This window comes from Harpegnathos saltator, unplaced genomic scaffold (genome assembly GCF_003227715.2).
Source record: "Harpegnathos saltator strain DR-91 unplaced genomic scaffold, Hsal_v8.6 scaffold71, whole genome shotgun sequence".
In the NCBI taxonomy this organism is placed as follows: Eukaryota; Metazoa; Arthropoda; class Insecta; order Hymenoptera; family Formicidae; genus Harpegnathos; species Harpegnathos saltator.
Window position 1 is genome coordinate 1,376,756 of NW_020230549.1, and position 13,561 is coordinate 1,390,316.

The following is a 13,561-nucleotide window of genomic DNA, read 5'->3' on the forward strand; positions in this document are numbered from 1 at the left end:
GAAAAGGTCGAAATTTGCCGTGGAAAACTAGAAGAACGGGATGAAGGGCAGGAAAGTAAACAGAGTCATGTGTTTACATTGTTCTTCGACAGGTGAGTCGGTACGTCTTGGAGCAGTCTTTAGTCGGTAAGGTAAACAAAGCCAAGTCGCTGTCACCGACACCATTCGGCATCGCGTAAACACATCGTCGCTGTCGCTGTCGTAGCGATGTCAAGTTCGCGACAAGGTAACTCCAAGCCATCGTCCACGTGGACGATGACCGTACCGGGCGGCGAGGTTGATTTCAGGCGGCCAGGTTAGCAACTACGCAGGTGGTGGTGGTGTTGTGACGAGCACCCACGCGTGTGACCGCCTGCTTTCGATCGCGTTGCGCGACACCGACAGTAGGGAGAACTACACCCTCGTGGTGGGTCAAGACTCACCCCATCGCCGATGGCAGTGTCAGTACGGCGCCGGCGGTTGTTGTTAGAGCACGCGGTTTTCCCAACAATTTTCCACGGTCGCTTTTCGATCTCGATCTCGCGCGGGATGTTCGCGATTTTGAGTTCTCCGCCTCGATCCGACGATACGTAGATCGCTTTTCTTCTGTTCCGTCGATCCGCGAATTTCACGATTGGGAAGAGAAGAAAAAGAGAGAAAAATTGCGTCGCTCGCTCGTCGACAGGGGTGCGTGTTTGCCGTCGTGGGTGGCGCTTCTAGTGTCGGGGAGGTGCAAAGGACATTTTTTTCCGGACGATACATAAGATTGCGAATGTAAGTAAGTGCGCTTTCGTCAGTCGTCTGACTATACACCCTTGAAGACGTCATGTGCCTGTGGTGGTTTATCGATGAGCGATCTCTTCAATTATGAAAGCTCTCCTCCGCTGCTCCGTCAGCCAGAGATGAACGTTTTCTTCGCTGTGCTCGAATGCGCTTTTCACGAATGGCTGATAATAATAATCATAATAAAACGCGAGCGATTCTCTTATTTTTGCGAGCCACGACGTTCGTCGCGTTCATCGCGAGGTAATAAATTCCATCGGGAAGGAAATAATAAAATTTGGAAAGCGCGGTAGACGCTCAGGTACATTTGTGTGCCGCAATTTGCTCGGGACGGGCCGTCGTTTTAATCGGTCGTTAAGTTTCGCGATTCTTTCTCTCGGTGTCAGTAGGCGGGGAAATTGCGATCTGCATTTTAATGAATCATGTAAATGTTTTTATTATTAGTTTACTCGCTCGCCCGCTCGCTTTCTCTTGGCGCGAAACGCGGCCTTTCGGAACGGTGATGTCATTCCGTGGGAGGAAAGCAAATTTCATCCCTCGAGCGGTCGCGAAGGCCGACGTCGGTGATTTCAATGCTTCCGCGGCGCGATCTCAGTCCCACAGCGCATCGATATTTTTGCTAATGAGTAACAATTAATCTAATTATCCTGATAGAACTGACAGATGAAATCGAGCTCGTCCGAAATGCATTCTCATTTGACCGGCGCGTTTATCACATTCACGTTTCCAAATCAGTTTCCAGAGCAATTCTCGAGGCAACTTTCGCTCTAATTGCGATAATAGCTAATTATCATCGCAAGCGAGGATTCGCGAACGAATCGAGTGCTGAAGCGAACGTTCGTAATTAGCCGACCGTTGAGTACACGCATGATGATTGCGCAAATGTTCGTCGAATTTACACATTTGGCAAAAGATTCGCGGGAGATAAGAGCAATTCTAAGTAACACATCTCGTTAACCTAATGCTTCTTTAACATCAGAGAGACTCAACATTCGCAAGATCAACTGTCTCAACGCGAATTCTAAAATTGAAGGATGATTTTATATTCATAAGAGAGGAAAGACACGCGAGTGAACTGTGTCGAGACGATTGCATTTTTTCGATTAAAAAGAAGAAGATTGACTTCGTCTCGTGTGGAATTCCTCGCGATGTTGCCTCTTCCGGCACGTCATTCTTGATTTTCTAATACCCGAATTGTTTTTTCGGTCTTCTCCATGATCGTCTGTCTTCACCGATTGCGAATTAACTTAACGCTCAGGTTTGCGCTCAGGTTGACGGATGGTGCTGGTGAAAAATCCGTCTCCGACGCGCGGTCAGAGCCCATCACGAGAAAATGGGCAGAACGAGAGGAGAAGGAAAGGCCGGGGTTCGCGAGGAAACAGCCCCGCCGAGCGGAATAGTTCCCGAGGAAATAGTCCAGGAAAGAGCGGCAGCTTCAATGCCAAGGAAAAGGGGAAAAGTGCGCTTCTGCAATCACAGGGCAACGAGTGAGTGCCTTCAACACTATCGAAAGTAACGTTTGGTGTTGGAATTATACAGGGTGTTCTGGTCGCGAACCTTTCGTGACTCGTCGAGAGAGAGATTTGAACACGCGGAAGGTGAGCGGGAGAAATTTCGATTCTCGACGACTTGAAACAATATCGAGGGAGATGTATTTGCTAGAGAAGAATGAAAAGAGAAAATAGATAGTTTCACAATCAAACGGTCAAATTGCGCTAGCGTGTTCTATAAGTAAACGTTCGGCTTAATCCGGGAACACCCTGTGTAGTTATCGAATGATTGAAATTCTCTCTCTGGGGCGATGAAATGACTGTCGATAAAAAAGTCATCCGGCTGTTCACCGCGAATTAACGCAGAAATTACTCGCGGGAAACAAAAGAGACATTAAGATAAAATATATCGAGAACGGACACGGCGAAAATGAATGTTATTATACTTACAAACGCGAGATACGTTTCCGAGAAGTAGTTCGATGGTTTGTCCCGTCCAATAAATTTCTCGTTTCGTACATCGGAAATCCCCGGATTATCGGAGGGTTGATCTGAATGGAAAGCTTAGCCGGCGAATTCACGATATGGCTCCTCCGATTACAGATTACAGTCGTTCCTTCGACGAAACGTACCGACGCGTTTTTCGCGCCGCGACGAACACGTCGGAGGCAACGCGCGTAATAACGTCCCGGCGACAAAATTACCACGAAACAAATTCACGTAATCACGCGGGCGATCGATACGACGACGCAGTCGGAGACGTAGATTAAGTATAACGAGCGAACGAGTTGGGAATCCGCAATTGTGTGGCGCTTTTCGCAAGTAGCTCGGGAAGTCGCGTGATGGAGTTCTCGCCCAAAGTTCCCACGTGTGAGATTTCTTCGTTTAGCGATAATTTCGCGTACAAACTGTTCTGTAAGTCGACAAAAGAAACTTCTCGACGTGATCTATATACGACAGGTCAGAGCGTTCGTACAAATACGCGATAAATAATGATTTAGCGCGATCATATCGGAATGTACTTTACCACGTTTTGATTTATCGTCGATAACATCGGCGCGACGCGCGATTGCGCGGCACACGTAGAGAATTAACAGATATCACAAACGGGCACAAATTGAGGTGATTTTCTCTCCGGCGGAAAAGTGTCAGCCGCACACGATCGCTGCTCGATATTTTATACACATCGATCCGCTCGCGCAAAATAAGAGCAAACAATTGATCGATAAAGCGAGTAAGAAAGCTTGCCAATGAAGATGTGTAAGTGTCCCACTTAAGTCCGAAAGATACAAGCGCGTTATGGCGATTATGGTGCTCGCCCACATTTGCGAGAAAAGAATTCCCTCGATACAGAGTTATAAAGTTACATAATCGGTTAGCTCCATTGTTCCTACGAGCGATGATCTATGAAACCCGAAACATTTTGTGCTACATTTGTATTGCTTTCCCATTTACCCTGGACGTTCACCTGCCGGGTTTAATCTCGACACTTGCAGCAGTCTCGCATTTGGAAAATTGCCCGGTCGATTCGTCGCGGTTTCGCGAGAAAAAGACGCGCTCTCGGGAAAAGCCGGCGCGAAAAATTGACAGGTAGCTGGAAATCGTCCGGAAGATCTGGGACAGAGATGACGACACCACGTCATTAAGAGAGACAGTAACTAGCGAGCTTCGTGAGCTTGTATTCAATTTTACGTGGGGGTGCCTATGTAAACTCCACCTCACGCTCGTCACTAGGTAAAACAACATACGCGTGCGACAATGAATATATGCACATTTACGGTATATAGCACGCTCCAATGTTGTCTATCGATTACGAGACCTTGCGGTCTCTCTCTCTCTCTCTCTCTCTCTCTCTGTGTGTGTGTGTCCCTCCCTTCCTCTTTTTCTCTTGGCCGGTCGATATGAAATTTTATATTATTGTAAAATATTACATCACCGATGCAACCGAGATTAAAATGGTGCAAATTCACACGAGAGATAAGAGCAATTAGAGGCTTTTTGTTCCACAAGACTTATCTGATGAAGCGATCGAACAGCAGCGATGTGCGGTTTAGCTCCGAGTTCATCATCTTAATGTTGTCTAATTGCGTTTCTCTTCGTTTCCGTTATTATCGATACGATTAAAATTCTGCTCGATGAGATAGATGCTCGAGTCGCGCGAGAATAACGCAGGGGAATATATTCCGCGTACGATTTTCCGATAAACTGCGAAACGACTCGTATCACGCGAACGTGAACATTCTGAAGAAATTTAAATATTTCATGCAATATTGCAAATAACGGGCTGTATTGCGATGCCTCTTTCGCAGTGATCGGCGTACCGGAATTTACAGTAAACACGCGACTCTGTTTGAACGGTGCGCGTCATTTTAATCTCATGTGTGACCTGCTCGCCGTGACCATGAAAAAGCCCATCCCCATCATCGTATGTAAAATATATACGCACACAGTCACGAGAAGGAAAGAGAAATGAAGGCGCGGGCGATATTTATGTGCCTATGTATACGGCGTGGTCATTATCGGCGGCTGTGACTACGAAGAGGTCGCAAGGTCCCGCAATCGATAAGCCACATCGAAATACTGCCGTAAACGTGCGCTGTGTGTCCGTTGTCATTGTGCGCGTCTGCGCACGTGTTAATTACTGTCCGGAAGAAGACACTGAAAACTTGCGAATCACGAGACGAGTCGAACGATTTTTGCGATTACGGCGAGTTCGGCGAGGGCAACGTACGTGACGACTGCGCTCGCGCGTAGTACGACAATTACTGTAAAAACTTAAACAATGACTCACCCAGCACGCGATTCACACACGTGTGGAGCGGAGAAAGGGACGCCACGCATAATCCTATATACGTGCACAAATCCTGCTCGCCTTATCGCGGATCGCGGAATCTGCACAAAGTAAAAAGAGCCAAATGAGATTAGCGAGTTAATAAAATTGACGGGATAAGCGAGACCGGAGAAAAATTGCGCGATGGAATCGAGCGGATCTGCTAGATCGAGTTCATTAGTCACGCGCCGTGAGTACAGCCGATAACTGCTACGTTGATAAAGCAAATGAAAATTTTTAGTCGTTTCCCCGTAATAAATGACGCAAACGCGCGCGTTTGCTGATCGTAAAACCTCGTCCGCGAGTGTGCGATAAAATAGCACGAGAGGAGAGCAATTTTTCTTTTTCGCCAAACAGATAAATACCTTCCGATACGAGTAGCTCGTCATTTTCGCACGCGACGACGCTCGATATGTCTCATTTTAGCAGCGTGAAAAAAAGGCTCCGGTTCGGTTTTACGATACGGAAGTGGCGATTCCAGACGCGATTCCGCATGCGATTTTTTTGTTGTTGTACGCTGCGGACGCTCACAATGTGGTAAGGTCGCGTTCGCACATACGTATACATCGGGCTCGCGATGCCAATCGTAGCGCCTCGGTTATTCTCACAGGTGCCAGTCACCCCTCACTCTCTCCACCTCTCGCACCAACTTGGCGAAATTAATAAAACATAACGAAGGAGGCGTAAGAAAATTAGCGCGAAACTGAACGATCGGCGACGCCCGGCGGGAATTATCAGCTGCCCTGCCCCGGCTGCGAAACCTGAGACCTTGCCTGCTGAACGTTGACGTAATTTCAGTCATCAACTCCGAATATCTTTGTGCTCCCTCTTAATTTCCCTTAAGAGGCCGCCTTACGTTGTCGTCATTTTTCACTGATCATCACGCGGCACGCGGAACGTTTGCCGTTGGAGCGATCAACGCGACGACCCGATATTTACCGATACCGGCCCCGAGATCCTGAATCATTGATCATCATCGGTGGTCTCTCGCGACTTCGGGGAGGTTTGCTCGCTTCGGCGTCGCGAGAGAACGAAAGCCGGCCGGACACGCGATATAGCGCGCGACGTTGCGCGCGAATGCGCTTCGATCGGCAGACGCTTCGTGAATTATGAGGGTTGCCGCGGCGCGATTGGAGGTCAATCGAACGATTGACTGGACAGTTCCGTATCGATATCGAACGTTTCGCCATCGGGCATTCATGGAACGCCGGCCGCTAATCTGTGGAATTACCCGGCCGATCGCCGGCGATTTAATAATAGAACCGCCTCGTGGCCGGCGGAGCAATTACATGTGTAATAATAGTAATAACCGCCGCTTCCCGGTGACGTTGATACGCGCGTACCCCGTTAATAACTATAAGAGCTTCGTTGACGCGGCCGGCGACCGGCCACAGGGGAATTTTTAATCGTGCATCGAAGAAAACGCACGCAATGGCGCGCGATATTCGCGGTCCTCGGAGATAATTCATTTCAACGATGATTAATCGCTTTCGGTTGCTATAAATAGCAACGAGCGATGATTATTTTCCTTTAAAGAGGACAACACTTCATACGGAACGACGATATCGGTCTCGGGAGAATTACACCTGAAGATTTCGTGGAATTCGCGTTCCACCATGGGGTGATCTTTAAATGTAATATACGATTAAACTTGACCGACTCTCCTTCCCCCCCGTCCCCCTATACTCTTTGTATGATCTTACATTACTGTATGGGTAAAAAGGAAAGGGGTGGTTACTTCCGTAAATGTCGAAAGTAGATCAAACTAGACCAGTGATAGAATACTAACGGTAACGTGTGCCGAATATATAATATCGCCGTGTGTGCTTTCAGGGTCGGTAGCATCGAAAAATTGATAGATGGCGATAGACGGGTAATCGCGACCAAACATCTACTTCCAGAGAACAACATAAACGTCGTGGTCAGGTATTTAGCCTCGATTCGTTCTAATGTTGGCCGGGTTAAAATAAAGCTGCAATTATCGTCGCAATCACTAGTGCCGTCGCTATTCGCAGGGTCCGTCCGCTCAATAATAAAGAGATTAAAGCTGGTGACGAGATGGTCGTGCAGTTTCCCGGCGACGGCCAAATATACGTGAGTACGAAGATAGAGTTTTATCCCGAGATTTTTCAGCCGAGGAATCGATCTCGTTCGATCGCGTTACATTTGCAGACGCTTTGGGTGGAGCGACGTAACGCGTTGATATATGGTATTTATTCTGAATAAATTCACAGGCGTTATTTCGAATAGGAATTTCGCCCAGGAATTTGTCCGTTCCGCGTTCAAACTCTCTTTCAGTTTTCGTCGTTGCTCCAAGCTCTTCAAGCTTCTGTAAAAGCGTTACTTTACGTTATCCTGTATTTACCATCTCGCAAATATTCGTAGTGCGACGCGATCACAAGCAGCGGCGACAGGAAACCGAAGTTATTCTCCTATAATGTGGTTTTTGAGCCCAACGCCACGCAGGAGGATATCCTGCAGTACTCCGGCATTAAGAACCTCATCGAGATGGCGGTGGAAGGCTTCAGCTGCACCGCGTTTTGCTACGGACAGACCGGAAGTGGCAAGACACACACGCTGACCGGACCTCCGAGACTTGTGAGTGAACGAGAAAAGAGATCTCTTCATTCTAATCTTTTCGTTCCCTAAAAATCCACCTCGCATTTTCGACATTCTCAGGAATTCGGTTCAATTCGTAAGAATCGATCGTCCTTCGCGCATCACAATATCATATTCAAGTGCTAAAAACGACTACGTCGAAAAGTTTGAAGTTTGAAGCGAAGTACGCTTTTTTTTTTATAATAGCGATGCGACGCGGCCGTCTCTACATGCAGGAGACAACGGATACGTAAACGTACGGTGACGTTAACGATCGATACCTACGTACTGGTAGTCGGAAGGTTAAAGTTGATCGTCTTTCGTAGATAATACAGCGCGTCCAAGTCACACGTAATGCCGTTTCTCGATTAAACGCGTTATTAAAAAATTTCGATAGGTCACGTAAGTATCGTGTGAAACAGCGGGACTTGAAAGAAATTAACAATGAGTGTCCCTTGAAAGTAATGAGAAAGCCAAACAATATATATGTATTCTTGAGATAAAAGAGCAAAAAATTGAATGACGAGTTGAATGAAAAATATATCAACACATCCTTGCAATTAATATATTCTTTTCATAACAGTTCGAAAAGATGAATCCTTACTCGGAGGACCACGGTTTGGTCTTCCGTTCCTTCGTCTACCTATTTAAGGTCCTTCAAAAACAGGAAAACTGCAATTTTGTGTTGAAAGCTTCCTTCCTGGAAATTTATAATGAGAAGGTATAATTTTTTGAAGATATAAAATAATAATTTGCTAATTAATCGAAACACCGAGATAAAATAATCTGCATGGTACAAACAATTTCTCTTGTAAAAATAATGGCGATGAAACGACAGATGAATTAATTCAAAAACAGGTGATAGATCTCTTAAATCCCGGCACTTCGAGGAAACCACTGGCGGTTCGATGGAGTAAGAAGACACGCGGTTTTTTTGTCGAAAATCTCTTCACGGTAGAATGCGAAGAGCTGGATGATCTTCTAGCGGTTCTTGAAGAAGGTACAATTTTAATAAGCAGAAGATCTCAATAGGGAATGAAATAAAATTTTGAATTTCGTAAAATATCGAAATTTTTATCTACGCGTCCTGAAACTGACGTTCGGATAACTATCGGATTTAATTAGAAATATTTTTCATTAATGTTCCACACTGATCTTTTTTCTCTGAAAAAATTAATCGTAAAATTGTAACTATTCTGAATTCTATTCAACATCTTTGTTCTATCTCCTTACATCTTAGCTAATCGATAAAATTTTGCTCTGCGCATTTTATTTTATACATGTCATATTATTTAATTATAATACCATTTAATTATATTTAAAATTTAATTATCATTTTTGCAGGAATGAGAAATAGATCTATTGGTACGCACAATATGAACGAATATTCTAGCAGGAGCCACTCGATTTTGACTGTAAATATAACTTCGGAACAAGCAGTGAGTAAATATTTCAACAGTTTTATGATTTCATCTTGTCATATATATATATATATATATATATATATATCCCTCGTGACATGATTAAAATAAACGTTGAGCGTCACACATACAGACGTTGAATGTATTAAAAATAGCGTAGAGTACAAAAATCTGCTTCGTCTGTTTATTTTATCTCATCTCGGTTTCCCGAGTGATCAAATTAATTTACGTCAAAAACTAAAGAGAACGTATCTATTTCCAGATGGAGAACGGTGTGTTCATCTCGAAACAAGGCAAGATTAATTTCGTGGACCTCGCTGGGAGCGAAATGACGAAGAAAACTCAAAGCGAGGGCAAAACCTTGGAAGAAGCGAACAACATTAACAAGAGTCTTATGGTGTTAGGTAAATTCATCTATATATATGTGCGTGTATATGTGTCATAAAAATATGAAAAAAAAAATATAAAAATATTTCAGAGCAATCATGACAAAGTATCATAACAACTTATTTCAATTATTCGTCTATCATTATCACGTCTTCGATTTGTAATAATAAGCTGCTTAATCGCAGTACGTTATGCATAAATTCAAGAAATTCACGTCGTTCTGCAATCACCTCGCCGTAAATAGCAATTATAATTTATTGACGAACAAAATTAAAATGATTCCGCTTGACATTGAAATTACGGCGCGTCTATTATTTAGAATAGCTGAAGAAATCGATAGCGGACTATTAAGTTACTGACATGTGGAAAGACGTGGCTTCCGCGTATCCTCCCTCCGCCTAGGAAATTGATCGATGAACTTTTGCGATTCCACTCGCGATTTCCTGCGAAATGCAGAGACGAAGATTTCTCGCGGGTTAATTTTTATTTCGCGCACTTCCTGGTATTCTCGTTTTTTTATCAGCTACTATGCGATAGATAGATAGTGATTGCTACAAAGACATCGGTATTTCGGTTGACTAGATATAACATCGTTTTACATAAACGATACACTTGCGTCAACAATCGAGAAATAACAGTTTCAAGGTAAAGACAGTCACGCATCGTAAAGCTAAGAGCAACTTGTTAATTATTTTTTTAATTATTTCGTATTCTACTGTGTTTAACTCATTGCTTGGATACTTTATAAATATTATATCGAACACTCTGAGATATATTTTCTGATGTTTGTGTTTGCGTAGGATACTGCATCGCTTCCTTGAGCGATGGAAAACGGAAAGGGGGCCATATTCCTTATCGAGACAGCAAATTGACGAAGCTCTTGGCCGACAGCCTTGCCGGAAATGGCGTTACGTTGATGGTAAATAGATAAGAGTGACTGTTGTGACGGCTTTTAAACGGCGATCGATCTTGCGATAGTCTTTCCACAACAACATTGAAAACATTCACGTTATTTACGTGATAACGTTAATATATTACGGTCATAAACGGATTATTTAAATATCGCTACAACTTGGACTATTAATCTTCTGAAGAAGATTAACGGGTTTTAAAGAAGAATGAATAAGTGAAAGTAAATCAGTGAAGATAAAAATGAAATGAGGAATTATATAAATTTCTAATACTTAAAAATACTTAAAAATAAAGTTTTGAAACGTTGTGGAAATTGAAGAAGATAAAAAATAAAGGAAAATATATATATAAAAAATAAAAAGAAATAATCTAACTTTGTAAAAATATAATAAAAACTTTTATATTAGATTATCTGAATTGTATCATTATGTAATAATGGAAAACAATTATTATTAAAAATATTCTTATCTATGGAACTTAACTTAAAGAGGCACTGTAATTACTATGGTTATTTCTAGATTGCCTGTGTTTCACCAGCTCGTTCGAATGCGAGCGAAACTTTAAACACCTTGAGGTACGCTGCAAGAGCCAAAAAGATTTTTACGAAACCCATTGTTGTAATGGTGAGTATAAATTATCTTAGAAAAATCTTTAATCTGTAATTTCTCCCTTAACAAATTTTGATCTACAAGAAAAATAATTGTGTGAAATTAATGAATGTAACTTTCAGGACCCACGCGAGGCTCTGATCCTCAGCTTAAAACGCGAAGTCGGAGCTCTTCAGACCGAGAACGACCATCTGAGGATTGCCCTTAATCTTAGTACCGAAGCTCAAAATGAGATTCGCAGCGAATCTAAAAGTACTATTCGTCTTAGTTATTTAATTAACAATGATAAGAAAAGTTATACACTTATTCCCATACCATTTTTATCGATTAATTCTAAAAATTTGTTTTGCAGCCGACAGGTTAATATCCCTAACACCACCACCGGTGGATCTCGAAAAATTGGCAGAAATGGAGAGCTCAGAGCTCAGCCAGTTGATACACGCATATATAACCGAAAACGAAGCGCTACGACGCGAAAATGCAGAACTCTACGCTACGAGGGACCAAGTGATACGGGACCAGGAACTCGTTTGCCGAGAAAACGAAAGATTGTTGAAGAAACTCGAGGACGTGAATTCGTAAGCTCACGACAGCATTAGTTACAACTTTCGCGATTATTCGAGCATTGATGTAAAAGTTAAAATTCGCAATCCATTTGTGCTTTGCACCTTCTACGTAATATTTTGTACATACACGCCACATCTTATTATTGTACTTTATTATTCTGTTCTCTATAGGGTATGCTGTCGATCACCTATAATACCAGCACGACCTTCGTACTCGGCGGAATTGTTAAACGATAATAACGAAGATGTACCTGGCGCGACGAATGTCTGGACCAATCCGAACGCTGCTCCTAGCCCAGTGTATTCCTTTTCGCGGGTACGATCACATTTTCGCTACCTGAAGCATACATATATAATATAATGATAATTTATGTTTGTAAGAATTAACTTATACATAGAAAATTAAATATTTTTATTAACATTTAGAGAAACGTAAAATTTTAATAAAAGTGAAACTTTACAAATGTTTTAGGAAAGTCGTTGTTATAAAAATAATTGCGTTTCTACATCGTCATCTTATCACGTCATAATATTTATAACTATTAATATTATTTGTTTCATTTTATATATTATTTTTATTTCTTGCTGTGTCATGTCATTAATGTATGTTTTGCCTGTACAGCATACGAACAACAGTGCATTGTACAGATCAGCTGGTAGTATGCCAGAAAAGGTGTTAAAGGAGCTCGACAAACGTAGAATTGTCGGCAGTTACAACAATATTGCCGAAGCCTATAAAGACAAGAATAACCATCGTCGTCACAATTCGTGGGATAATAGTAATCGGCCCATGATCAGTCCGGAACAAAGAATTTCCCCCATAGATATCAACAAGTAAGTAACCCTCTTAAAGAATAGTCCTTTTACCTCCGACTCCTCACACCTCGATTTTTATCGTTTTGTCTTCTATACTTTATATCCTCACTTACATTATCATAATTATATGCAAATATACTTTCTTCATTTTTTTTGTAAAGATTTAAGAAAACTATACTTTCTTCTTTGCAGATGTAGTAATTTATATTATATGATCATATTAAGTCGCATCAAATATAGTACTTTAATTATTCTATGTTTCTATATTCGGAAGAATTCAATAATATTGAAAATTGATTTTATATGTCAACTCCAAAAGTCTATCAATTGAATTCTATCTCGAATGAAACATGTCATTCTCAAAAGCGCCATTTTTGATGCATATTGCCTATTCATTTCAATTTTGAGCAAAATCAACTAATCTAACTAAAGCCATGCATGGTGACAGTCAGCGAAAAACGCCTGTGCGACGCACCTCGACAGTTCCTGAAGAGAATAAGCCTCCATCGACAAGATCGAGTGAGCTTGCTGCAGGTGATACTACGATCACTAATAATATCACAAGCACGACTACACCTAATATCAATACCACCACCAACGCTGTGGCGTCGATCGAGCAATCGTTCAACAACGGATCACCTGATTCGATCCTGAGTGGACCTTTGGAGGAGAGTGCGAATTCTGCTCCCAATACTGCAGATTCAGTCGCTCCCACAGCACCTTTCCCGCCGATATCATCGCACACATCATCCTTTGGCACACTGGAACCATCGCAGGATCGGAAGTCCTCTCGAAGTGACAGGAAAAATGTCGGCACAGCCAGGGATGAGCAAAGAGCGTTCGGCAGCCCAGTTTCTGTCGACGTCGAAGATGGGCATTTTTAGAACGGATTATAAGAATAATGAACCATATTCTAAGCATACTTTTAGTCTTAAATGTGGCAGTTTGATTCTAAGCATCATTTGCTTCAAACAAACGTCGTGTAGAATATTACTTCAACTCATCGACTAGCCACGCATTAACTGAATAAGCAAAAAGAATCAGGCCGAATGAATTGTCGTCGACTTAACGTTAAGTAATTGTTAAATCATGTACGATTGCCTAATCTTAATTGTAATATATACTTCTCGATACACTTGTCAAATGAAGTCTAATAAAGTCTTAGTTTATA

The 13,561-nt window shown here is 42.4% G+C and overlaps 1 protein-coding gene across 3 annotated transcripts; it reads left to right on the plus strand.

Annotated features, from left to right (window-relative positions):
* The first annotated feature begins 305 nt into the window (after nucleotides 1-305).
* Nucleotides 306-13,561, plus strand: LOC105191907 (kinesin-like protein KIF12). 3 transcript variants are annotated; one of them, XM_011155682.3, is made up of 16 exons: nucleotides 306-753; nucleotides 2,033-2,249; nucleotides 6,916-7,008; nucleotides 7,098-7,176; nucleotides 7,468-7,680; nucleotides 8,264-8,401; nucleotides 8,539-8,680; nucleotides 9,025-9,119; nucleotides 9,364-9,505; nucleotides 10,289-10,407; nucleotides 10,919-11,023; nucleotides 11,131-11,260; nucleotides 11,361-11,586; nucleotides 11,746-11,890; nucleotides 12,197-12,408; nucleotides 12,823-12,903. In XM_011155682.3, the coding sequence occupies exons 2-16, from the start codon at nucleotides 2,041-2,043 to the stop codon at nucleotides 12,833-12,835; spliced, it is 2,061 nt and encodes a 686-aa protein (XP_011153984.1). In that variant the 5' UTR covers nucleotides 306-753; nucleotides 2,033-2,040; the 3' UTR covers nucleotides 12,836-12,903. The 3 variants fall into 3 exon arrangements, with proteins under 3 accessions (XP_011153984.1, XP_025161504.1, XP_011153981.1); XM_025305719.1 differs by having other exon boundaries at nucleotides 314-757; nucleotides 12,839-13,561; XM_011155679.3 differs by having other exon boundaries at nucleotides 314-753; nucleotides 12,839-13,561.

Coding starts and splice junctions, on each gene's coding strand:
- LOC105191907 (XM_025305719.1), top strand. CDS start 2,041: ATGGTGCTGGTGAAAAATCCGTCTCCGACGCGCGGTCAGAGCCCATCA. Junction 7,009..7,097: donor AACATAAACGTCGTGGTCAG/GTATTTAGCCTC, acceptor CGCTATTCGCAG/GGTCCGTCCGCTCAATAATA. Junction 11,587..11,745: donor AAACTCGAGGACGTGAATTC/GTAAGCTCACGA, acceptor TGTTCTCTATAG/GGTATGCTGTCGATCACCTA.